General features: G+C 33.1%; 2 protein-coding genes and 1 non-coding gene across 4 annotated transcripts; 1 reads left to right on the top strand and 2 right to left on the bottom strand.

The window, feature by feature from the left end:
* Window positions 1–662: 662 nt before the first annotated feature.
* LOC126769550 (uncharacterized) lies at window positions 663–3402 on the bottom strand. The gene is made up of 4 exons (XM_050488416.1): window positions 3322–3402; window positions 2490–2687; window positions 1231–1360; window positions 663–739 (listed from the first exon to the last, which is right to left on the bottom strand). Exons 1-4 carry the CDS (start codon window positions 3400–3402, stop codon window positions 669–671), a joined length of 480 nt encoding a protein of 159 aa, XP_050344373.1. The 3' UTR covers window positions 663–668.
* Window positions 3403–16848: 13446 nt separating this feature from the next.
* Window positions 16849–26907, top strand: LOC126769546 (uncharacterized). Of its 2 annotated transcripts, XM_050488410.1 has the most exons (6): window positions 16849–17354; window positions 19747–19847; window positions 22975–23062; window positions 23500–23652; window positions 25006–25171; window positions 26696–26907. In XM_050488410.1, exons 3-6 carry the CDS (start codon window positions 22982–22984, stop codon window positions 26779–26781), a joined length of 486 nt encoding a protein of 161 aa, XP_050344367.1. In that variant the 5' UTR covers window positions 16849–17354; window positions 19747–19847; window positions 22975–22981; the 3' UTR covers window positions 26782–26907. The 2 variants fall into 2 exon arrangements, with proteins under 2 accessions (XP_050344367.1, XP_050344366.1); XM_050488409.1 differs by lacking the exon at window positions 19747–19847.
* LOC126769803 (U5 spliceosomal RNA) lies at window positions 25644–25760 on the bottom strand. Its single transcript, XR_007669426.1, has one exon. It is a non-coding gene; the product is annotated as a U5 spliceosomal RNA (small nuclear RNA).
* Window positions 26908–27988: the final 1081 nt, after the last annotated feature.

Below are 27988 nucleotides of genomic sequence, written 5' to 3' on the forward strand. Positions count from 1 at the left end.
ACCAAGTACTTCTGTTTTACGGTAGAATATCTGATGAGTGGGTGGTACCCAGACAAAGGTCTATCACCAGGTAAACATAGCCTAAGTACGGTAGGTTTGACATCCAAAGTGGCGCAGATTATTATTTTAAATGCAAATCAAATTTTAATTGAATTTAATTATGTAATAAAAAGTTTTTTTAAAGCAAAGTATGTATCGATTAATTATTAAATACTAAAACTATCAAAATGTACATATCCTCTATGATCTTTTAAATGCCCCAAGCGATGCTAGTATTTGCAAAATTTTCCATTCTTAATGCTAGACTTGTTTAAAGTATACAGGCAACTTGATTTAACTATTATTATGTTGAAATTAACATTTATACCACCATTATAACCAATTAAATAATATATAAATAAAAATATTAAAACATATTTTCATACATTAAAAGATATATATTTTTATTTAACCGATTTTTTTTTAATAATAAAGTTTTTTAAATAAACTTTATAAAATAATATCGGTAATAAACGGACAAATATTTTCACTGTTTTAAACGTATTGTTATTTAATATATATTGTCCTATTAATTTCTTACGTTTGAATGGTGTTGTATAAGTACTAAAAAAAAAATATTACTTTGCTTTGCTTAATTTTACAATATAATAAAATATATATTGCTAATCTTATACCTCTTCTCTTGTATTGAGTAATTTGTAAAAACTGTGGCTCAGCAAGATGGCGTAGATATTCAAACCTAAAAATAATGAAGACAAATATTAGATGTATGCTTAGAGAGGCTTATCATAAAATCATATCTCATGATTGCTTGAAATTAGAAATTATCACACATTAACTGATTTCCTGTTACTTTATTCGATTAACGATTCGTTTTGGCTTACCAACAGATGGTAGAATTGCTTGTAAAATATTAAAATGTCTATCATAGTTCAGTCTAAAATAAAGACGCTAAGCGTATGAAAATGTTTCATTACATTTATATCATAACAAGATAGGCTGAAAATATGATGATAATGATCGTTAATTAAATATTAGGATTTTTTATTTATTTTAGATAGGCCATAAACATCAGCGCTGTAAGAAATATTAGCCATTCCTTACATCGACTACGGGAACTAAGATGTTATGTGTCTTGTAACACAACAATAATAAGTATTGCTGTTTTGCGATAGCGTGGATGTATCCTAACACTTACTTTTTTTCATTAATATAATGAATAAACCATACCAATATAGAAAACTTCCATGCAGATTGTTCCAGCGCCATAACCTGGTGCATTCAGGAAGAACGTGAAGACGGAAAGAAGCAAGAACACCACCCACATGACAAAGTACGCTCTGATGATGTTGGCACGCTCCTGTAATATTTAAATTGACAACTTCAAATACGGTTCAATGACCTTCTATGTATTGTACAGTAAGCAATATCAATATGTTTAAAAATATTTTTTCCCCCACCATATTTTTTCACCAGCGGCTTCTCCCTTGTGTGAGGTATGTACTCCATGTTCTTTAATGTAACCCTTAAAATTCTGACAGCGCATTTATAATATTAGTTAATAAGTATTCATATTCATAATAATGTAATGTATGTCCGTAACCCGCGATAGCAATCGATATTTTTAATGTCTTAGTGTATCACACTGTTAAATAAACATTTTTTTTCACGTCATATTATCTGGTTTATGCATATATTTATAAATCAGTGTTTTTGAAATAATGATACCTATCTGTATGCATATATACGTAATCAATTTAGTATATTGACTGTTCCTACATCGATATAGTCAAACATAGTTTACTGAAAAAACTATTCCGTAACCGTAACAGCCTGTGAATGTCCCACTGCTGGGCTAAAGGCCTCCTCTCCTCTTTTTGAGGAGAAAAAACTATTCATCAAAGGCTATATTCATAAATTCACGCAACAACACAAACATAAACCAATATATCGCAGGCACAGCAGGGCAAAGATAATATTAAAAAAAAAACAGATTAAAATAAAATTACACAGTTATTAAACAATAATTGTTTCATACGTCGTTTAAAAACATGATTGTAGCTGCGTAGTTTGTAGTAGTAAGTGAGTAGTGTAATAATAAATCTATAATCCTTACTAATATTATAAATGCGAAAGTTTGTTCCATTGCTACACATTTACGTCTTAATTGCTGAACCGATCGTCGTGAACCTTTGCATACACACTGTCGGCTGTACAGAAAAGGCTGTAGGGTATCTAAGTATCCATTCCCTAGAAACCTGCTTGTGTCTAATTTCACTGAAATTCTGTCACATGTGGATTCCACCACCCCGCATTGGAGCAGCGTATTGGAATAAGATCCAAACTTCTCCCCAAAAAAAAGAAGAGGCCAGTGGTGGGACAATCGTAGGCTGTTACTGTTTTTTAGATATAATTATCATCCTTTTGTGAGCAAAGTTATAGAATAATAAAAATAATGCAACAACCAGCGGTTGCATAATAAAACTCACCATAATAACACCGTAAACGAAGAACATGTCGAAACAGAACTTGGCTAAGAACATCAGTACGAGTATGATTGACATCACATACAGGCCCGTGGCCGCGGCTTCAGCGTTCAGATCCCTTTCCTCTTCTGCGGCGTATTTGATAGGTTCTAAAGTGCTGGCGACCACGATCATTATCACGAACATTGTGAATGATAATAGCTGAAAAAATGTTTTATATAACTTTAAATAATAATTAATTTAACTTCCTAACTAATCTTTACACACATATATATATATGTATTTATAGATATATATATTGTTATATTTTTGAAATTACACACTCGTTCGTCTGCTCCTAAGGAAGACAACATAATATCTGTGGTTTGGGTAACATCATACTGATATACGTATATGATTTGAAATGAATGTACATATTTATATACAAAATACAAACAGACTCGGGGCAGGAATCGAACCTGCAACCCCAGAACGGAACGCAAAGTCGCTAAGCTAACTAAAGTCACCAACTGCGCCAACGCGCCTAGCACGAGGCGTACATACCTATTATAATCGAGTGAATGATTTTGAAAACTTCTTCGATTGTAAAATTTCTACAACTTATTAAAGACATTGACATACAAAAACACAAAATTAAGTTGTGCTACTTACGTCACCTAAAACCAACACTACACTGTACTATTCTAAAATTTTATCACCGCGAGAACGACAGTTGCATAAATTTAAAGTTCAAATCTGTTTAAAGCTGGCTTCATATGAGTTTTTAATTTTATTAAATTTCATTTTTGCATAACATTTGTCAATATAATTAAGTGTAATGCAGAAAAACACAAACCGCATTCAAGCACCCCATAACAATGTTACCAGTCTTCAGATCCAAAACGAAGCAACAATTTTCTAACTGCGGTAGTCCCATGATTGTCTGAAAAACCAGAATTTTCATTAAATAAGGATTTTTAAAAATTTAAAATACAATTTGGCAAATACGCCTTCTGAAGGTAAGCGGTCACCACTACGTACCACCAATACTAAATATTGCTGTTTGGCGGTAGAATATGTGGCTGTTTGGTGGACAGACCACCCAGACCACCTACCATGAAGTAAAATCTCATTTTTTACGCTGAATTACAATGGTCCACCCGAAGTCACGTTTGCCGATAGACGCTTGGACTGCTAGACGTACATATAAGCCACTTTTTACACTGTCAATAGGACACCTTACACCTGAAGTGATGTCCTTTGTGTCAAACATTGGATCATTCATCAAGCACTTACGTCAATACATAGATGACGAAGACGTTTGGAAGTAGAATAATTGGTACATAGTATACACAATAGCGAATTCAAAAGGTGCTGCCCACCATGGAATTTAAGTTATTACTCTTAATTACGTCAAATATAACTTCTTCGTTTCAAAAGACGAAAGTGACATATGGTAATTAAACATGATTGGTGGGCTTTACCCACCAAGGATACAGACTTCACTACCATTAAGTTACATGGAATTTAGATTTTTATATAAATTTAGCAGTTTTTAATAATAGTATTTATATAATATTATATAATTATGATATAACGTGAATCACTAGAAAATATATAGAATGTTTTTTTTTAATAATTGTTTGGGAATTGCTTGCCTTGTAAACTTTTAACTTTTGTACTTACATTTGAAGAGAGTCCTAAGCACTGAGCACCGAGGTTGAAGATACAATAACCGAAGATGAGTAGAGGAGGCAGCGCGCAACCAAGTCTTGACAAAGATTATCAATACAGATGTGACACACGGGTTTCATATTTTATACCTCCGACAGATTAAATCCCTTTTTTTAAATATTTGCCGGAAAATCAAATGACTTCACTCCACCTGATGGTAAGTGGTAGTAAAGTCCAAACGCGGCAACAGCCAGTACAATCGGGTAGAATGACCTGCATTGGACGCTTCCGGACGTCTTCACGCCTCATTCGTATGAAATCAACTGACCAGACAGAGGCCACTTATTTAAAATATTAAAAAATCCACTTCTGAAGGGATAATTTTCTTCGTTTGTGGTATATATTACTTGAAATCTACGTCGACTGTGAATCGATATTAATGTAACTTTTCATTGCATACATCCTATTGAAGATTTAAGAAAAAACGAGAAAATCTACGTGATTCGTCAATTGTTGTGTCATTCGCCGTATATTGCAAATAATAAGTATTTTTATCCAATCCTTTTTTATATTTTAATGTTAAAAAACTAAGTGGCATTATTTCATATTAAGTTATGTCTGTGATAATATCATACGTTTTCCGATATCACAACACACCGACGCACCTGTTTTGTAACTATACTTTGAAACACTCCGGCGTCAGAGAGTCTGGAATTTAAATCAATGAGTATGAAAACATCACATTTGGGTAAGCCGAAATAGATTTTTTTTAAAATAGGTACCCATAGTTTCACAGTGTTAATAACTTTTCGTCTTAATGGAGACTAAATATATAATTAATATAATTAAAATTCTTATTATCTCATTTGTTACAGTAACACACTACAAATGATGTTTACTTTTACTGGTGGTAGGGCTTTGTGCATGCTCGTCTGGGTTGGTACCACCCACTCATCAGATATTCTATCGCAAAACAGCAGTAATTCGTATTGTTGTGTGTCGGTTTGAAGGGTGAGTGAGCCAGTGTAATTACAGGTACAAGGGACATAAAATCTTAGGTCCCAAGATTGGTGGCGCATTGGCTATGTAAGCGATGGTTGACATTTATTACAATGCCAATGTCTAAGGGCGTTGGTGACCACTTACCATCAGGTGGCCCATATGCTCGTCCTTCCTATTCTATAAAAAAAACTAAACAATAATATGTACTCGGTGGTAGGGCTTTGTGAATGTGTATCCAACTACTCACTTTCTACCACCAAACAGCAACATTTAGTAGTTCAAGTTAAAAGGTAGATTGAGCCAGTGTAACTACAGACATACTGGATGTAACATCTTAATGAATATTTCTTAGTTATATATGTGGTGGTAAGTGGCGTATTATTTTTTTTATTCATTAATGTCTTATATATGTATAAAGGTTGAGGTGACCATGTGTCATGTGCCAACAGGTAGCACCATTGTCTGCCCACATATTTATAATACAAATATGTACCAAAAATATCACAATACAAGAAATTTTATTTTTTTATTTTGTTTCATTTTGCTTAAATGTGTAATATTTTGTTATATTTACAAGCTGTTTGATTATCTAATAAATAAATAAGATCAAAATTGCGTAGTTACTTAATTTTAATTCTTTTAAATAATTTACTTTCTGGTAATTTTAAAATCTTTTTATTGTATTTTGAATTTTTTCAATAAAATAATACAGGGTTTAATTTTTTTTAATTATTATTCATGTTTTTTTATTTGTAAAACAAATATAAAAACTATTTAATAATAGTAAAGAAAAATAAAAAAATAGGAAGTTTCCAAGACAGAAATCATACACATGTATGTTCCGTATAAAGTAAGTAAATGAGTTTACCAATATTATAAATATACATAATGAATACTATCATTATAACAATAAATGCAGCCAACATTTGTTCCAACAAACCAACAACAAGCCAACAAAGAGCCAACGAGCCTTAATACGAGAACACGGTATCTAAAGATATAAAATTTAACTACACATTGAATATACAGCTAAATATGATTTAAGTCCTGCTCTTTCATTTTCTTGTAATGACTTCCGAGACGAGAAGACAGTAGATTTCGAGGACTGAAACAAATAAATGTGCATGATAAACTTTAAGCTTTATTATCAACTAGTTTCTTCCCGCCGCCTTGCCCGCGTGCGGGAGAGAGATAGGTGTTAGCTACCCTACGTCATTTTCTGTGCCCCTGACAACGTGTACGCAAAAAATCATGATAATCAGTTCAGTAGTTTGGGCGTAATAGCGTAATAAACAAACTCGCTTTCGCATGTATAAGTTTAGTAAGGAAATAAGGCTCTATACAGTAGTAGCAAAACCCAGCAGAAAATAAGTTAATGTGCTGCAGCGTCATCTAGCGGCAATTAATAACGGCTATAAAAATAAGTATTAAATTATTAAATATTGTTCACTATTAGGCTAGGCTAGGTGTTACAGAAATACGAAAACCACGAAAGTATTTAACACTGCGGGTAAGCCTTAAATAATTAAAATAATTATGTAGAAAAATAATTCTATTATTATATAAATATTTTTCTAATAACTAAAAAAATATTTTGGTTTTTATGTAAAAAACATTTATGTAAATCCAAAATTAAAAACATTGCATTTGTCTTAAGGAGGCTTGGTGTATTTATTATAAATATAGTTAATATATTTATCAAATAAATGTACATACCGATCCACACGGATCGAACAAATCCTATGATTACCGATTCATTTGATGTAAATGCGATGTTAACGGCTAATAGGACGCTGAAGACAAGGACTTTTAATCCTAATATTAAGTATCCTTTCACATGACCAGGTCTCTCCTGAAAAAAAAAACAAATACGTTATAGTAAACTAAAAAAATACACTGAAATAACTACGTCGAAAAGTATTAGAAAATATTTCACCGTCAGGAAGTTAAAAAAAATATCATATTTGTACGTTTGCGATTCTATCGCGACACGATTGTCTCATAACATATTTGTTTATGATTAATTTGTTGTTGCGTTTAAATAAAATTACAATGACAACGGGTCGAATGGATCAAGTTGAAGTTTGAGGAGGTGCATTGTCAAACTTAAAATAAAAATGAACAAATATAACCAAACTTGGTATGCCTGGTCTGGAATGGTACACACTCTGTTGTTCTACGGCCAACCATCAATAATTTCTATTGCCGTGTTCCAATTTGTGGGAAAAAGTGAGTCAGTGTAATTACAACAAGGGATATAACATCTCAGATATTGGATCTGGGTTAGCTCAATGTGCATGTAAGGAATTGCTAAGGCCTAGATTGCATGTCTGTCGATTCGATTCGCATTGATATGGATGGTTTTGTATATTTATACGCGTTATTAGTAGGCTGTGATAGGTGGCTATCGTATGCCATCGCGTACACGTTTAAAAATACAAAAATGAAAAAAACCATGCCGAGATAAAAATGGATGCGTACGCATCGTCATAGGTATTTTTCCTATGTATACAATGCGAATCGATCTTCTTACCCTATACTTCTTACAGTGCCAATGATTATGAGCAGAGCTGAATTATTATTATCCGATAGAATATTTACAAGTATACCATTCCGCGGTTAATAAAAGTCCTAACGTACCTTGTGTAGTCCAACGAGCAAAACAATGGTGAAGGCTATGAACATCAAAGTCAAATAGAGTATCACTGAAAACATAGCCACGTAGCCAGTCCCCTCGTTGATGTACCCATTGTAAAGTAGAGTGATATATGCGATTAATGTTATACAGTCCAGTATCGCTAGAACGATGGAACTAACCTAAAAAAAAAAGAATAGATAAAACTGAAAGATCGAACAATATCATTTTTATACTTCAAAATGTCAGATGTACATTAATTATTCATAACAGAGCTTGGGTAGGTTATTAGATAAAATATGTTTTTAGGTGATCACCACCTGGGCGGCGGTAAAACATTGATGCTGTAATTTTTTTTAAATATTTCTCACATCGCCAATGAACAACGTACGGAATTAAGAAGTTTCTTAAATAAGTAATTACTCTGGTTTACTCAAATCCGAGCAGAGCAATATTAAGTCCTGTTTGGCAGTATATAATGAGTGGGAGGTACCTTATGATGGTGGTAAACCCAGACGGATTTACAAAAAGCCTTACCACCCCTACCACCAATCTTAAATATAAAAAAACTCGTTTAATTTGTTAATAATTAAAAACCAAAATGCATATTTGTTTTTCTAATAACTTTCTTTAGTTTAAAAACATATAAGAATTAAATAACAATATAAAGCCCGAAAAGGGATTACATACAAACTTTAAAATACACATTAAGATTAAACATAATTCGAAGCTTTTATAAGGAATAGATTTAATAATAAATAAAGCACATATGTACAAAGATAGATTGCAAGTAATGTCACTTAAAAATAACGTCTAAGCTTCTAGTTTTTATTTTTTTTATTTCTTAAGAGTTCGTTTTAGGTGCAATGAGACAGCAGACGAACAGTAATGAATAAGAAAAGACGAACATAGCGGTTTACTTGTTGATAAGGATACCTACCTTGTGCTGCGTCATGCGTCAGTACAGTCCACTCATATTTTCTAAGCAGGATATTATTATATAGTATTGTTGAGATGTGAGAGTGAGGTAACTGTGTATATACAGAAACGTCATCCCTTAGTTTCTAAGGGTGGTGGCGCATTGGCAATGTAAGGGATAGTTAATATTTCTTATAATGTCAGTCTGTCGAAGGAGGTCACTTATCAGGTGATCATTTCAGTTAAAAAAAATTACATTTACGACATTTTGACTTTAAACGTGATTATACACCAGTTTAAATAAAACTCAATTATTTATATAAGTGCACTCGGTATTCCCTCACTCTCGTAATCCGATGGCATGTCAATCAGACATGACTGGATTCGCAGTACCAATAGGTTTAAGAGCTTTCCGAGACGCGGTACATTGCCTATTACTGAGAAGTTCGAAACATAAAAATAAAGGTTTTTTTATTGGCTTGATCGATTGATTGGGTATTTAGTCAAAACATCGAAATCCGCAGTTTTAAAAGATAGCCACAGGACCAATGATACAGTGACATTCTATAGTGTATGTGTCCGTAGAAAAATGATTACCAGACTCAGATATCCGATGATGAGAACATTAAGTTCAATCATCTTTGTTTGGCTGAAAATTATTTTTTTTATAAATTATCTATAATTTTATTAATTTAATTAGAAGCACATATTAAAATAAAATATTGTAGAATAAGTAAATAACGTCTACCTTCCTTAAATAAATAACATATATATAAAGTATGGCAGCCAAGGGATGTCCGGCAAACGTGTGCCGTCACGTACGAGTTTTTACCGACGCCAAGATGTATCACATCAATAATGTTGAAAAATAATACAACAATTAAAATAACTACTTTATTAATAAAACATATATAAGGAATGGAGGTTACTAATAATGGATGTTACTCCACCGATTTATTCTTCACCCAGAATATTAGAATTGCTTTTTTTTCAAATTGACTTGTTGCTGTTGGAACTCTGATCATAAAACGTTTATGAATATTGACGATAAAAGCAATTAAATTTATATTAAATTGCAATATCAAATAAGAGTCGAAAATAACAATATTTTTACGTTGTTTATGACACAAGTTTTATATATACAAATAATGTTGGTTTCTGTAAGTTTCATTAAAAATTAAAAAGTAAGCAATGAAGTTACCGGAATTTCTTGGAATGTAGATTTTACAAAAAAATAGTCAAGAACGATGTGCAAGAGATATGCAGGATGTTTTAGATACATAAGCATAACAATAACTAATCCAAAAATTTTACAGACACACGTATATATATATACATATGTATTATTCGCAAGTTGTATGTGAAAGGATCATGGCGCTCATGGCGAGAGCGGTTGCGCTGATGCAGATTTTCAACAGTGGATATTTACCTTCCTTCCAGTTTGTAAAATATAATAAAAACACCGTGAACACTGGCGTTAATAACAACATTCCTAATCATTATTGTACTAATTTGAAGTTGGGGAAATTTTTTCTATTAATAAAAACGTGTAGGTTCTGAACGCAATAAAGAAATTGAAAATTTTACTGGCAGGCTAACAATGATTGTGGGATTGCATTAGAAATGCCAACCAATGATTGTGTTGCAAAGACGGGTTATAAGTACGAAGGCAGTAATACATTCGTATTAGTATATAGGATATAAAAGTCGCAAGAAATACCTTAAAATGATCGAAACACACCAATAGACTCCGCCAGTCAACCTCCAACACTGACAAACTGACGACACGATCGCTCCTACCTTGAATATGAAACTATAAACAAATTTTGACACGAACGATTTAATGAATTAGTAATGTATCATTATGTATACATATAAGTAACTGGGACTTCGTTTGCGTGAAGGAAAAACATCTGCGTGAGTATTTTTACCTATAAGTTTTATATTATGAAAATATATAAAATCAGATTTTTGTCTAACAATTTAAGGTTTTTTTGCCTACTTTCATCCCTCCCTAGCCGACGAGAGATAATCACAAATTGCGTTAATGGTGTGGCTAACGCGTATCTGCAGATGCCGATGATCCAAATGGGATTTGACTTGCTATTAAAAATAATATCCGTCTAAGTATTATCTTAAATCTTAAATGTAACCCCTGATGGTATATATATATTTAGTTTTAACGACGGACAGACGGCTCTTTTTTACATATATATTACACGTTAACCAGATAGATAACATAAGAGCTAGATAGTTAAATGAGGAATGCAATTGGTGCGATTCTCGGTAAAATATACATGCAGAACCAGTACCACTAGTTCGGGTTATATTAGAATTACCTATAGAATGGCGGATGGCGCTGGAATATGTAAACAATAGAAATAAATAAAATAATACTTCCTCTGTTCACTTTGTATTTGTTATACTTGTAATTAAATATATATATTAGGTCCTTACATATGAAATTGGCGTTTTGTCGTACTGACCACTTTGACCTGAAATATGTCCTATATACGTACGTACATTTGAGTTTTGAAAACAGTCATTCATTTGTTTTTTCCTCATCATTTTTTCGCTTCTTATCGCACAATGGAAAACATAAAATATCGGTATATATACGAGTACGATTTCTACCGCGGCACCAGTGCTGCAGAAACAGCTCGAAGGATTAATGATGTGAACGGCGCTGGTGTCGCAAAAGAAATCACGGTACGTTTTTGGTTTCAACGTTTTCGTTCTGGAAATTTCGGCCTTCAGAACCAACCCCGTGGACGGCCGGAGACCAAATTGGAAAATGAAGAATTAAAGGCTATTGTGGAAGCGGATCCATCACAAAGCACTTCAGAGCTGCAGGCTTTGGGGTAAGTGATAAAACTGTATTAATCCAATTGAAGCAATTTGGGAAAGTAAAAAAATTTGAACGATGGGTACCTCATGAATTGAGTGAATCGAACTTGCAAACACGCGTCGACTGCTGTGTTACTTTGCTCAACCGACACAATAATGAGGGGATTTTAAATCGAATTATCACTTGTGATGAAAAGTGGATACTGTACGATAATCGGAAGCGCTCGTCGCAATGGCTGAACCCTGGAGACACCCCATGCAAATCCTGCCCTAAATGAAAATTGATTCAGAAAAAGTTACTTGTGAGTGTTTAGTGGACTAGCGCCGGTGTCGTTCACTACAGCTTTCTAAAATCTGGCCAAACGATTACGGCAGATATCTATTATCAGCAACTGCAAACCATGAAGGAAGAACTAGCTGCTAAACAACCGAGATTGGTCAATCGCTCTAGGCCACTGCTGCTTCACGACAACGCAAGACCACACACTACAACACACAACCACTCAGTTAGATGAGCTACAATTGAAATGTCTGCGACATCCACCATACTCCCCGGACCTTGCTCCAACAGATTACCATTTTTTCCGGAATTTGGACAACTTCTTACAAGGAAAAAAATTCAACTCCGATGCGGCAGTCCAAACCGCCTTCAAAGAGTTTATTGATTCTCGCCCCCATTGTTTTTTTAGTAAAGGGATCAATGAATTACCTATGAGATGGAAAAAGTGCATAGATAAAAACGGTGCATACTTTGATTAATTAAATATATTTTACAAAAAAAAAAATTACTTAATATTCCTCCCGTACAAAACGCCGATTTCATATGTAAGGACCTAATATATATTGATAATTATTAAGTATTTAAAAAGACAGTAGTAGTAATAGTAGAAGTCCTCCAGACCGATTTCAGCCACAGCGGCCAATCTCAAGAGAGATTAGCCAACTACGCAGGACATATTATAATGGACAAGTGAGTGCGTAAACACAGGTGCACTCTCTATTCCCTAACTCTCATAATCGGATGGGACAGCAATCCGACACGACCGGAAAGACTTCAGACGCAGGACCAATGGTTTTACGTGCTTTCCGAGGCACGAGAGTGTACACACTTCCAACTTCCAGACTCCGGACTGCTATTGAGAGTTTATGACAAAAAAACTCAATAACTTTTTATTGGCCCGACCTGGGATTTGAATCCAGGACCTCCGGGTCTGCGGCCTTACATCTAGCCCACTCACCCACGTAAATCTAATCTAAAATTTTATTGGTGGTAAGGCTTTGTGCAAGCTCGTCTGGATAGGTACCACCCACTCATCAGATATTCTATCGCAAAACAGCAGTACTTGGTATTATTGTGTTCCGGTTTGAGTGAGCCAGTACAGTTACAGGCACAAGGGACTTAACATCTTAGTTCCCAAGGTTGGTGGCGCGTTGGCGATGTAAGCGATGGTAAACCACCACTTATCATCAGGTACCTACCTATACTATAATAATAAAAAACATTTTAAAACTGCAAATAAAGTTTGCCGGTTGAAAGTTAAAAAGAAACCTATTTATTTTGATGTAATAGAAATTCATGAATAAGCTTTGTTACTTTTAAATTGTAAGTTTAGTTTTAACAATCGTTTTGTTAATTTACAACGTAAAATTAATAAGGAAAACTTTTTTAAAACAACTAAAATTTTGACTGAACTAGTCCTTTTACGATATCTAAAATATTGAAACTGAATGTAATCAAAAGAACTAAACAATTATGTGCTGTTTCCCCAGATAATAATTATACAATTGAATTTTTAATTTAAAAATATTTTTTTTAACAAATGAAGAGTAATGGTTTGTGTTTTAAAATAAAACTAAAGCATTACACCTTCTTTTTATTAATGTCCTCCAGACCGATTTCGGCCACGGCGGCCAATCTCAAGAGAGATTAGCCAACTACGCAGGAGATATTATAGTGCACAAGTGTGTGCGCAAACACAGGTGCACTCTCTATTCCTTAACTCTCATAATACGATGGGACGGCAATCCGACACGACCGGAAAGAGTTCAGGCGCAGGAGCAACGGCTTTACGTGCTTTCCGAGGCACGGGAGTGTACACACTTCCAACCTCCAGACTCCGGGCTGCTATTGAGATTTTTCTTACAGAAAACCCCAATAACTTTTTATTGGCCTTACACGGGAATTGAACCCAGGACCTCGGGGTCTGCGGCCTTACATCAAGCCACTAGACCAACGAGGCAATCATTTCTTTTTAATATTACCTAGCCAAACCATACGTTTTAATTATAACATTACTTAGTGAAGTAAACTTGTAAATTATTTTAGCAATAATCAACATAATTAAGTGCTTAGGAAAATCGACATATACTAAAATATTCTCCGAAACACGTTTAATGTGTATTGGTTTATAAAAGTTTTTCCAGTAAGGAATAACAAAAAAATGTCTTTATTTATTAGTAAAGATTAAGAGGCCAGTTTTTACAACAAGAAAACAAGAACATGTCGCTATGGTTTTGCCTCGGGCGACGTCAGTGACGCGACTTCGTGACGCCAAGCTTTGTCTAGGATGAATTAATCTATTTGTTTCGTAAAGCGCACAAAGCATCAATCAAAAGCCCTTTGCTTGTACAAGTTTTATATAAAGGAAGAGGTGAAAATAAGAATAGAAATGCACATATATAAATATTTGTAATCATTTACCATCACGTGGCTCCAGTGGATTTTCCAGTGAGGCATAGGAAAGCCTATATTAAAATTAAAATAAATATAATTATTAATACGTTTTTTTTTTACTAAATAGAATAAATTAATATCAAACTATGTAATATATGTAATTGATTTTTTAACGAAACTAATTTACAAAATTATATAAATAAAACGAACAAACGAGCGGGATACCAGATGTTTGTAATTTAATACTTTGAATTACCATTGATAGGTATACATTTTTAGATAATATATTATAATTTCAGCATCCATTACTTCACAAAAACATCAACTATTATTGATTAAACTAACAAAAGAAGCATTGAATTAACGGTTGAAATACTATAGGAAATAATCTTGTCGAATGTTTAGTTTTTATGTAGACTGTGTCAACAATACTTGTATTCACTATCCAGTAAATAACAAGAACTAAACAGCATAAAGCGCTTGCAAACGAATATGCGCATGAATTAAATAACATTGCAAAGGACAAAAATATGAGAAATAACACAACGATCCCGAACGATGCCGTCGGAGAGGAATCAAAAGTCTTCGAAATCGAAGAACTTTTCGCCATATTATGGCTGATTGGAACCGGCGTGTCTATCATCAGCCTCCTGATACAGTCAATGATATTTTCCTTGATTCCAAATTCCCGAAAGTTTGACGAAATAATTCTATGCCAGATGACAGTAGCGAGGACTATGTACACCGCTTTCGAGTATTACGTGATGTATTACGTGCAATTTGAGAATTACGTAGTGAAGTTTTGTGTATTCGTTTTATACATTCACTGTGACATTGTGATACTTTGTCTTATGTTTATATTTAGTAAGAATCTTTATAATAAAGTGGTTGTAGTGTTTCCGCTTCAGTCTTACAATTTGATAGTAACAACAGTTGTTATCTGGACCGCGCCTCTTCCTGTTTCATTACTATTTCCTTTCTTAATCGAAATGAATAGTAATTACTTCGAAATCTTCTATAATGTTTACGCTCATATCAAATTTTTTATATGCATTTTAAACGCGTTGGTCTTTATTGAGATAATACGTGTCGCTTTTAGCAGAAGTGCCAGCAACAATACGAGAAGTATCAGAGACTTTTTAAAGACTTCGTTGATAGCTTTTATATTAGTATCGGTTACGAGCTCTCAAGTTCTTATTACTGATATCGTTTCGTACTATTTTAAACACATACGAAGTCATTTGCTTGTGTTGATATTTTGCGCTGTTAATTCATATCAAGTAGTGGCTTTAACTGGTATATTATTCGTTTTAGTGAGAAGTAAGATGAATGATTCAATGATTAGAATAATATCAATCAAACTGGAAGAGCTTATGATATCATTAAATTAATATCTCGCTCCAGCTACGGCTTCGCGAGTTTTTATATATGTATTTAAAATGTTTAATGTGAAATATAGTTCATACTTTTAATTTTATGTTAAAAAATTAATTACATATATGTAGCTAATTATTGTGTATGTACTTGTATCTTGGAAACCGTCTAGGATAGTTGAAAACTTTAAGAAACGCGTTATTTTTAATGTAATGAATGTATTATATATTATAGTATTACTTCATAAATATTACAGAGTATGTAATATGTTAATAATTATTGTTCTTTCTCATTATTAAACATATGCAGAAAATGTTTGTGCTGTTTTAAATTGTTAATTAAATATTCTTACCAACTGAAATATCTTAAGTGTTATAAAACAAACCTATATACCGGATTACTTAAGTGCTCTATATGCTACATGACACAAAAAACAAGGGAGTCCTAAAGATACAAAGAGACTAAAATAATATTTAAATATTAAATTTAATGCTTATTATTATCGATTATCGAAATATGCATAATAAATATTAAAGTACTGTTGTCAATAAAAAAAGGGCACTAAAAAAACAATTGAAAAATTTCATTAAAATGTCATCACTAATATACTTATTCGTGGCTGTTGCAGGTATTTTTGTATCTCCCTTTTTAATTATCTAAAATCTATATATATATATATATGTATATAATAACGACTAGCTGACATATCAACGCACATATCCAAACCACTGGGCTACACTATGAAAATTTGAATACGGATTCCTTTAACACAGTAGGAGTATGAAAAATGTAACCCTTAGGTAATGAAAATTTGTATGAAAATCCTTTATTTTTGAAGAAAGAGCTGTGATATTGGTATTTAGGAATTATACGCTCGCGTCATAATTCTCTGAATTATTTGAAGCAAAGCGCTAGTTAATATACGAGTACATCTCTGCTTTAGTCGTTCGTTTATTTCTGAAGGTTGTACCGTTCTTCTCGGATGGATCAGCTGTTTCGATTTTCTTATGTTATTATTAATATAAGTAATAAAAAATATTCAGGTAATGTCAATGGCCTTTACTATAACTTTGTACGTTTGGGGAAAAAATAAACATAATATCGTATTTGTTTCGCAAAGAACACTGAAAATGAAATTGTACATATGAAATATATTATGTTAGTCGGAAGTAATCAGAACTATCGTTTAATAAATGACGCAGCATAGTTCTCTGGCAAGGACAGACGTCCGACGAGTAGGAAGCGTCGCCAGTATGAGTAGTACGCTACTGAGCGTCGATGAAAACGCTTATCTTTTTATAGCTCAAAAAAAAAAAGTTCTAAATTCAAACTCTTTCTTTTTTAAATTGCCAGTGCGTATACATTCTAGAGTATTTAAATTTTATGTGAAACTATTTCATCACAGTACCGTTTTGCGCTCATTCGAATTTTAAATCTACTGATTAATAAACGCGCGTAAACAATTAAACTTCGTCTTTATAATCGTATTTTTTGTCTATTGTTTTGTGGCTTATGAGATCGAAATAGAATCAAGTGCATTGCTTATATAATTTGTGTTTGTAAATAGTGCGAAGTGTATCGAAACACTGAAGACTCGAAATTATACCACCGATGCGATGAGTCAACTGTTTTCGAGTTTTCATTTTAATTTCCAACAATAAAATTATTAAATCGTGTGTTCTTGATAATGGCAAGTCTGTGTTTATGGTCAGTGTACGGATAGATATTGGTACAAGAAGATTCAGAAATAAGGAGTAATATTAAGGTAATCCCAAAGATGTTTAACCACGATTACCAAACTTGGTTATTTTTTTTTCATCACGCATATTTACGTACATAACGTAATATACACGGTATATTATTTTTTTTTTTTTATTATATTTAAAATTTGGTGTACATATTATATAGTTGTTATAAATTGCGAAATTGTTGTTACATTTTATTTTTTTAATTCCAGTCATACTTGAAATAAAAATAGCGTGCGTGCTTTCCTTAAATAAACTTTTTATGACAACTTTTGCGTGTTGTACCTTCGGCTTTGTTTCGAGGACTTTGGATGTAGACAAAATTTTGCTATACTTATTTTTTGAATTTTGAAGTATCTAAATATTTACAAAGGTATTATGCATTTATGCCAAGTTTTCATTCAATTAGTAAATCTAATAATATTGCCTTGATCAGTGCCAGATTAAGCAAGCGCGGGGCCCGTAGCAATTCCTTTCGAAGAGCTCTTGATCTGATCCGATCTGATGAAAGAAGAGAGATTTATTTAAATTAATAAAAAAATTATATAATTATTTATAACTAGTCCCTATGGGGCCCCCTTTTGCGCGGGGCCCGTAGCAATTGCTACTCTTGCTATGTGGTTAATCCGGCACAGGCCTTGATGCATCCATATGCGTTCAACTATTATATTTATTATTATTATAAATATCCGATTCAACGGGAAAATATTACTAGCTTCTTACACCAACATACAATGCACTCAATATATATGGTTATTATTTATTTTTAAAATTTCATCTCTATATTATATTAAAACACATTTTTTTAATACTCATTTATATTTTCATTATTATCACAAGAAGATACAGTTGCTTAACATAGAAAACAAACTTTGAATCAAGATTATTGCCACTGCAGAGTGCAGACAATTGGAATTTAAAATGGAACCTCGGGTACAAAATCCAACCAAACTTCGTTCGTAATATGATATATATTGCAGTTTTTAATCATATTTAAATATTATTATCTGCTTTGAGCTGGTTTAGGTAAAATAATCCGCAAAACACTTTGAACTGCTGACTGCTGTCCAACTTCTGTCAAAATGTTGAAATAAGGTCTCCTCTCCTTTTGAGGAGAAGGATCGGAGCTTATTCCATCACGCTGCTCTAATGCAGTTTGGTAACATGTAGCAGAATTTCAGTAAATTAGACACATACCGGTTTTCGTGTTCTAACCACGGACCATCTCGTTTCTAATACTAAAATTACTTGTAAAATTACTTTGAAATTATAAGCAGACAAAGCAAACAAACCCTTATGATATAGTCCCCGTTTAAAAAATACCACATTTTAGTGGGTAAGGTCTCCTGTCAAAGAGAAGTTTATTCCAACCCGTTGCTCCAGTGGGTTAACAAAGGCCATCTCGGTTCTTTTTAATGTGTTTGTGTTATTTACTTAGTAAAGTATGTTTCAGGATTTAGATTTTAATTACATTACACAAGGTTTTTGAGGGTATAATAAGAGGGCAAATACAGAATAATGTACAGGATCGTATGTAACTATCATGAAAGTTAAAACGTTTGTTAATAGTGATTCATTTGGTTATTTGCATGACCTTAAATCGATTATTCTTTACCTTGAAGTAGCTTGTTCTTGCTTTCTTCGTATCGAACGTATGGTTATTATAGCTATTTTTTAAATGAAAGTCAAAAATCTTTATTCAATATAGAAGCGTTACACTTGCTTATTAAATGTCATAAATCTACCACCGGTTCGGAAATAAACACCTCAGACCTGAGAAGAAACGGCGAAAGAAATTCAGCTGGTTTTTTTTTTAATATATATATTTTTTATTAACTTCTTGAAGTCTGAAAGATCCATTAACTCTTTTTACAGATGAGGATTGGAAATTAATATTATTTAGTGCGCTAGTAAAAAAAACTGCGTGTTTTAATACGCATAACCAACGAAGATTTTGATATTATCCATTCGAAATATTTGTAATTATTTTTTACAACATATTTATCTTAAATGAGTAGTAAGGATTTTTCGAAAGCATCAGTTTCGCCTTATCGATGTCAGTAAATAACATATAAAGTCTGATACTGCATAACGTAAATGATATAATAATAATGTACTATTCCAAAATTTTGGCCAAAAAGTTCAATCTTAAGAAATATTCTTAAAAATGTTATAATGGACCAGACAAGGACATAGATTGCACCTATATTTGTACACAGCAAATATAGGTGCACTCTATATTCTCTCATTAATTAGAGTACTGACCTATTGGAATTCATAATCGGACGAGACAACCAACCGATATAACCTCAATCGCATCAATAAGATCAAGTGCAGACCATGGATCCCACTCCAGCTTATTAATACTTACTTGTAGAATATTATAAAGTACTTACTTAAATTTACCAACAGTTCCACATTGTACTTGCCTTTCACGTCGAGGTTGTGACTTCGACTCCCATCAGGACAGATATTTATGTGCACGAAAACGTCTGTTTGTCCTGAGTCTGAGGGTAATTATCTATATCTAAAAGAAAAGTAGTATATGTAGTATATTAGTTGTTTGGTTTCCATAGTACAAGCTATGCTTCGTTTGGGATCTGATAGCCGTGTGTGAATAATGTCCCAGGACATTATTATTGTCCCAGGATGTTATTATTGTCCCAGGATGTTATTATTCTATTATGTGTTGGATAAGTTAATTTCATAATACATAGGCAGACTGACAAATACAACCTTATGTGATAAGTGATCAGCACCGCCCATAGACATTGGCACTGAAAGAAATATTGAACATCATTAAAGCCTCACGAGCCTGTAGTTACACTGGCTCATCCTACAAACCGGAATACAACTGTACTAAGTATTGCTGTTTAGTGGTAGAATATGTTACCGTCTGGGTAACGGGTACGGGTACGCGGGTTGTACCTGTCGAGATGTGCTTGAACAAAGCCATGTACGCTTTCACATTATATCATTTTATAATTTTTTATGTCAACGTAGTCAGACTGTATTCATATGTAATAATTAATAACGTATTCAGAGCTTTGTATGAAAATTATATTTGTACTTGAATGTGACAGCATACTCGTAGTTCTATGTATAATATATAAGATCAATAAGAGTAAACATTTAGATGATTAAGATATGGAAAAAATTAAGAACAACTTCAATGAAATGTATTTCTCACATATTAATAATAAACAACTTGTAGAACAATATACGCTTTTAGTTAAAATTGGCGCTAAAACTTTATTATTATAACACTAAAAAGGTAATGTTAAAAAAAGTAAAGACACGCCCAGTTTAGACGCAGGATCCTTGGATCTACGCTCTTCCGATACTGCCAATTTCCTAGCTTTATGCCGCGGAGATTGGGATTCGAACTTCGGACCTCGGAATCTGCAGCTTTATACAGGACCAATGACAACCTTCCTTAATACACAAACAAACGAACAAAACTTTCTCCTTTGTTATATCCGTATGATGACGCTGTGCGTACATTCCACCAGACGTAGGTACTAAAGTGCCGCCATTCTGTCGACTGAAATAGTTTTGTCCTATATTGCAGTATTACGTCATGGCCACTGTTTTACCACGCCGTATCTCGAATATGGTAGAATATATGAGCGTGATATAAATAAATATTAACGTTACACACTCAACGACTACCACTACGATATTTTACGGGTATGCTCATCAAACATACAAAGTAGAGTAGAATATTGTGTAATTTTGCCACTGCTGGAGTATTTTGAAGCTTATCCTAACACGCTGCTCCAATGCAGATGCATTTTCATTCGACGCATGCAAAATTTCCTCACTATGTTTTTCTTCATCGCTGAGCATGAGATTAATTATAAACTTTATTTTAGAAACAACAACAACAGCAAAGCAATTGTTTCCATTTTATGATAATAATAAGATTATAACAACAACACTTCCATACAAACCTCCTGATAAGCATCTCCCCTCTTATTAAAAAGGTATTAGAATTTATTTCACCTTTCCCCTTTCCTTTTTTGTTAATACACTTATTGCAGAATATTAAGCGACAAAACAAATTTTCTTTACGATGACAAATACAGATCAAGCACACGTAAAAGCTTAATAGTTACTGATTTGACCTTCCGATTTTTGCTAAAGATTCCTGATCGCGATGGGCCATTGTAGAACAACTCATTTTGTACTTAATTATTATGTAAAATAAAAATCTTTGCACTATTATTTAATATGTCTATATACAGTATATAATATACTGTTCAATATACGGTACGTTCTATGGGACCTTGACGTGTCCAACGAACCGTGTTACGAGCATATAACTTTTATTACTTTGTTGATTATTAGTAACAAAATAATGGGTACTTTTAGTTAATAATAGTAGTTTTACATAATTTTCAGATTATTAAGATTTCATTAGTGAACATTCTCTAATACGATTGTTTAACGGGAATTTTGACTGTTCTAAATGTATTGCTTTCTTTTTTTAGCCTCACATACTAGAAAGAAATAAATGTACTTTTAATTATATCGAATTAGCTTGGCATTTCACTCCGAATATTGCCGGATTATTTGTAAAATTATTGGTAAGAGCTGCAGCCACCACCAGTCACCGTCCTTTAAAAGATGCATTCCTGATTGATTACGATCACGGCGACCATTCTGCGCTCTATTCATTCACTCTCATAATCCAATGGGTTGCCAATCTGAGGGAGAGTCAGAGAGAGACAAGACACAGGACCAATTTCTTTACGTGTATAACCTATACATATCAAAATCCTAATTACCTTTCTTTAAATTAATTAAATGCATTAAAATGACCTGTCACAAGTAATAGAAGTATTTTCTATGATATCACTACAATGCTTTAATAATAGTTTCTAAAACTTTTAAAATTAAACAGTTTTGATTTCTAGTAAGAATTATTATTGATGTTTTTTTTTGCTTAGAAATAGATATGCAAGACTCTGTTACCTGCAACTTTGCCGCGCATGTTGTTTCTTATCTCATTAAGTTCACTGGTGGTAGAGCATTGTGCAAGCTGTTATGTCGTCAGGGTAGGTACCACATACTCATCAGATATAAGGTATTCTACCGCAAAACAGTAATTCTTGGTATTGTTGTGTTCCGGTTTGAAGGGTGAATGAGCCAGTGTAATTACAGGCACAAGGGACATAACATCTTAGTTCCCAAGGTTGGTGGCGCATTGGCGATGTAGGCGACGGTTAACATTTCTTACAATGCCAATGTCTATAGGCGTTGGTGTGGTCACCAACCAACCATTAGGTGGCCCATATGGTCGTCCGCCTAACTATACAATAAAAAATAAAACTCAGCCTAACTCAATATCAAATTTAATTAGTACAATATATGCAAGGGCGTGTCTTGATGAAAAGCTAAATAAGTGATTGATTATGAAGTTATGTCTTGTACTAACTAACTTGCAATGTAACTTAACTAACTATAATACTTAACTTTTATTTGTCTTATATTTTTTTGCCTACTACACTACTTTAGATACCAAGGGAATAGCCAGATATACCTAACCCAAATAGCACGGTATCAGTATTTTATTCTAGCTGAGGAGTAAGACTATATAACTTAAAGAATAAATAAGATAATTAATATGTATTTCAGAGCTACAATGGCGTTGCCGATGTTGCGACAATGCTGCGGCTGTGTTTCTTTAGAAAAAGGATGTTTCTTACTCGGCCTTTTGTCCACAGTAAGTTGTTTTAATACTACGCTTCTTGTGCTAGAAAGTTAATCTGTATAAATCCTTAGTAATTAAAATCTGAAAGTGAGTTTGTTTGTTTGTTATGCTTTCAATTCTTAACTAGTAAGCCAATCATCATGAAATTTTCATATCAAATTTTCACAGCTCATGACCTCTGACCAGCGTTATGTACGTGTATATCGTGTGTGTGTATTCGGTTATGACACTGGCTCACGCCCTTCAAACTAGAACACAGTGGCTACTACTGTTTAACTGATAATGGTGACTACCTAGACGTGTTTGCGTAAAGCCTTTTTTATTATGAAAGTCTCGAAACTCGAGTTAAAGATTGAAACAATTATCCATATTTCCTCAAATTTTCATTTTGTATAATCTTTATTCAGTGGATTTTACAGGTAAAGTATACCTAAACAAATATTTTTCAGTTATTCTGCATAGCAGCCATTATGGCTGGATCCTGGAGTCTCCCACGACACAGGGAGAGGGAGCAGGAAGACAATCTCATTTCGATGACATTGGTCATGTTTTCGACTTTATCAGCTATCAGTAACGTTGTAGTATTAGTGGGTGTTGGAATGGTGAGTATAAATCTAAACTTAATGATTATTTATGCTTTTCAAATTAAAAACACAAAGAGACAATTTTTTCGTCACCACTTTTTTTTCAATGTTATATTGACTCGCCTACTCGCCCTCATACTTAAATAAAGCACGACGAAGAGACGGACACTAAAATTATAATTTTAAGAAAATACACAAAATACAATGTAGCCGAGATGGCCTTGTGGTAAGAACGCGTGAATCTTAACCGATGATCGTGGGTTCAAACCAACCCGAATAGTAAAAAATATTAATAGAATCGCCTAAATCCTAAATCTCCGAAGAAAACGTATGAAACAAAAGATTCTTTTGTAAATATTTTTTTATGATAACAACAGATAAGATATCGTTACCCGAATTATGAAACAGTACACAAAAAGCCGAGATGGCCCAGTGGTTCGAACGCGTGAATCTTAACTGATGATCGAGGTTTCAAGCCCGGGCAAGCACAACTGAATTATCATGTGCTTAATTTGTGATTATAATTCATGTCGTGCTTTATAGTGAAGGAAAACATCGTGAAGAAACCTGCATGTGTCTAATTTCACTGAAATTCTGCCACATGTGTATTCCACCAAGCAGCATTGGAGTAGCATGGTGGAATAACCTCCAAAACCTTCTCATCAAAAAGGGAGCGAGGCCTTTAGCCCAGCAGTGGGACATTCACAGGCTGTTACGCAATGTTTATAAAGAATATTAAAATTAAAAGTCTTACTATACGTTATTTAAAACAAAGTATACTACAAATGTAGTTAAATTGTACGATTGATTCACTTGCTGTTGTCCCATTTATTTTGGGGTATTCCCATTTATTCGTAGTGCATAAGCTGAATAAAAAATGAGAACATAACGTAAAATAATGAAAAATAAAGACGAGAGAGTAAATCATATAGAGCTGACAGTTAACAGATTGAAAAATAAGTGGCAGCCATTGTTCTACTTATATATTGATTACTACGAGTATATTTGCGCAGCTTGCTTTTGTCGTCAGAAGCACATTTACAAATGTCTCGTTTATACTTAGAATTTCTTCGAATAGGGCAAAAGGAATAAGCAATAGTAATTAAACTTCTGATAGTTGTAAAATATCAGTCTTGGCAATAATTGCAGCTGAAGTTTTGAAAGGTTAAGATGGAGTTTCGAAATAAATCTCCTTTAGGCATTTTATGCTTTATGTATGAAAAATTAAGGTCGAATATCGTGTAACATATCTATATGTTTTGAGTTCAACGTTTCCGACACAAAATTCTGTCACAAAAGTCTGAGTTTGCTTGCAGTTGTTCCCTATTTATTTTATTATCAGGTTAAAAGAAAAATACTGTAACGTTTCAGAGGCGACCCGGCTGTCTGCAACTCTCATTGCTGTTCAACTCCGTGTTCATTCTGTGCATCTTCCTAGTGGCGGTGGTCACTTGCCTGTTCAGTCCTGAACTCGCGCCATTTTTGGTTGACCCAGGAAACGTCGCTTTAATCGTGGTCATGATTATTGCTGGTGCTGGTACGTAGTGCAGTTTTTAAAACTATTTACTCATCTGTAAATACTCTGATAATTTTAATGTCATTGTAAAAAAATATTATAGCATTTCAGCGGTATAATGCCAACAGAATACATTCATTCATCTCATAATAAGTATGGCCAAAATCGTTAATAGATGCAAGAATCACTGAGAAATAAGTTTTTATCTCATTTTACATTTACAAGTTTTGTAAAAAATACTAAGGAAAAAAATTATATTATTTATTTATTGCTATATAATATTTTCATTGAATTCTCAGTGACGATAGGGCTCAGTGACCATTCATGACTGCATTTATCTCAAAATGTCCTTATAATTGATTAACGAATATTATTTAACCAACATATTTTTGTCGGATTTGTAAGATGAACTCAGGAAGTCCTGTTTAAGTCTATCCGAAGGCTTACATCATCATTTTTGTGTACAAAACAACATTATTTTAAGCTATTATTAACCTCACCCGAGAGTGAGGCTTCAAAAATATGTTTAGACTCATTTGAGTGTTCCCCTCCACGGAAATCTTTAGTAAAAGGCGAAAGATTTATACGTTTTGAAGGGAAACCAGAGTGATTCAATCCATCAAGAGGAAAGTATATAAGAAACTGTGTGTAAATCTTGCCAGCGCGATGCTGACATCTGAATTTTTATATTAACGCCATCTAATGGAATCGCTAGGCAGCGAATTAAAAAAAAAACTCGTGAATTCAATATATTTCTTAAAGACCGCCATCTAGTGAGAGGTATAGAAACACTTGTACTACATCTATTTAAATAATTTTCGATATTAAATAGTTTTCGACCGCGGCTTCGCCCACGTGTTGGGAGATGTTAAATATAAAAAAGAGCCAATGTGCTTCCTTGGGATTCAAGCTTATAGCTTAGAAAATAATATCAGTCGGTTCTGTGGTTTAACCGTGAAATATAAGTGCTTCGTTCATCTTTTATAAGCAAAAAAAAATATTATTATTAAATATATATATAAAACGATTATTTCCCTAAATTTTGTATATGGTTCATAATATAAATTGGAACTAGTTTTCTTGTCATTTCATAGATGGCGCTTTATCATTTCATTTCTATGACTTTCTCGCGTCGAATGCGGAATGACTCCCTCTTTTATCGCTGGAAAAACGCGTTACAAGTTTCCCGTCTTCCGTCTTAACGAGGAGCGCCACGGGATCGCTTTCGCATGCTACCGTGACACGGAATGACCTCCCTGAGTCGACATACAGTTTAAGCTTTGATTTGTAATCTGTATTACTAATAATTTACAATAAACAATTACACGCGAAGACATTTTATGAGTTCGTTCTTTTTTAAGTTGATGCATGGTTAGTAGTTAAGTCCAGCAATTTTTCACTGTGGCTCAGTAGATATGAAATCGTTGAAATAATTGAATAAAGAAGTAGCCAAAAGTGTTTTATCGAACATAATTTCACCAAGCAAATATGCGGATATGACAATATATCTCAAAATATTTATTCCTGTCCTATTATCTATTTCAGCGTACTCTGTATACTACCTTACGGTGGTGAACAGCGTGTACAGGAAGATGAAAATGAGTTACAGCGAGACAGCGCTGCCTATGTAAAAGTTCAAGACTGCAAGTATTGTGATTTGTGATTGAATACGCTTTCTCTTTAATTTTTTGCGTCGAATTTATATAAATAGTCACTTTGTATATTTTTATATGTTTCAATAAAGTAATTTAGATGTTTTTTTTTTATTTATTATCTAGATAAATATTTATATATTTAATTACAAATCTCTAATTTCGATTAAGTGTTAATGTTCCATATACATATTTATTACTGTAAGGTATCCGACATTGATTCTGCTCACACATAGCTTTATGACGTATTGTCAAGTAAGCAAATCTAATCAAAGATATTGACATTATTCCATAGACAATTATTGCTTTTAACTAACTAGAAATATTTCTAACAGTTGAATATGAATTGAAAATAAAAGGCAATTTAGTTGTAAAACCGCCTGGTGGCCTGTGGTCATCTTCGCCCATCAACCTTGTAAAAAGATTACTTAATACATGTTTCACCGTCAATGAGCCGTCAACCATGAAAATTAATGTTGTTCTTTGCTCCCGTAATTACACTGGCATTCAAATCGGAACACAGCATAATAAATTCGTTGTTATATACACGCAATCGGACTGTGGCTTAACACTTAAGAGTGTTAAACCAATGCTTTTTGTTTTTTCGATTTATGTTTGGCATAAATATATACAAAGATCTAACAAACAAAGTGCTTAAATATGCTTAATTCTATTTTTTATTTATCAATATTGTATTTTATTTACAAATATTTAAACAAATATTATTGTTTATTACAAGGTACTATTGAATAAAACAAATGCATTCATTTTTAAATATTTTAATTTCCAATGCGTTTAACAAAGCGACGTACAACGTTCGGAAACATCAATTTTCTATAAAATAAATACAAATTACACATTGTAAATAATTAAGACGACATTTAAAGCGTTTACAATTGATCTTTAGGTGTGCAAACATTACATATTGTTTATATTAAAGGTCTGTGCGCACAATAAATACTATGTAATAAAATATATTATATCCTTTAATACAGAATTGGCGACGACAAGCTCATTCGATGTATGACTACGATTTTAATTATGACGGTAGTGTGTACATGACTTTATATTTAATACAAGCTACAGTCGCTGTATATGTTAAGGGACGGTAGATCTATGGATAAATTTATATATATGCGAACAGACCATTTTATACATTATACATAAAACACGTCTAAGAAATATT

Source organism: Nymphalis io, chromosome 7 (assembly GCF_905147045.1).
Source record: "Nymphalis io chromosome 7, ilAglIoxx1.1, whole genome shotgun sequence".
NCBI lineage: Eukaryota > Metazoa > Arthropoda > Insecta > Lepidoptera > Nymphalidae > Nymphalis > Nymphalis io.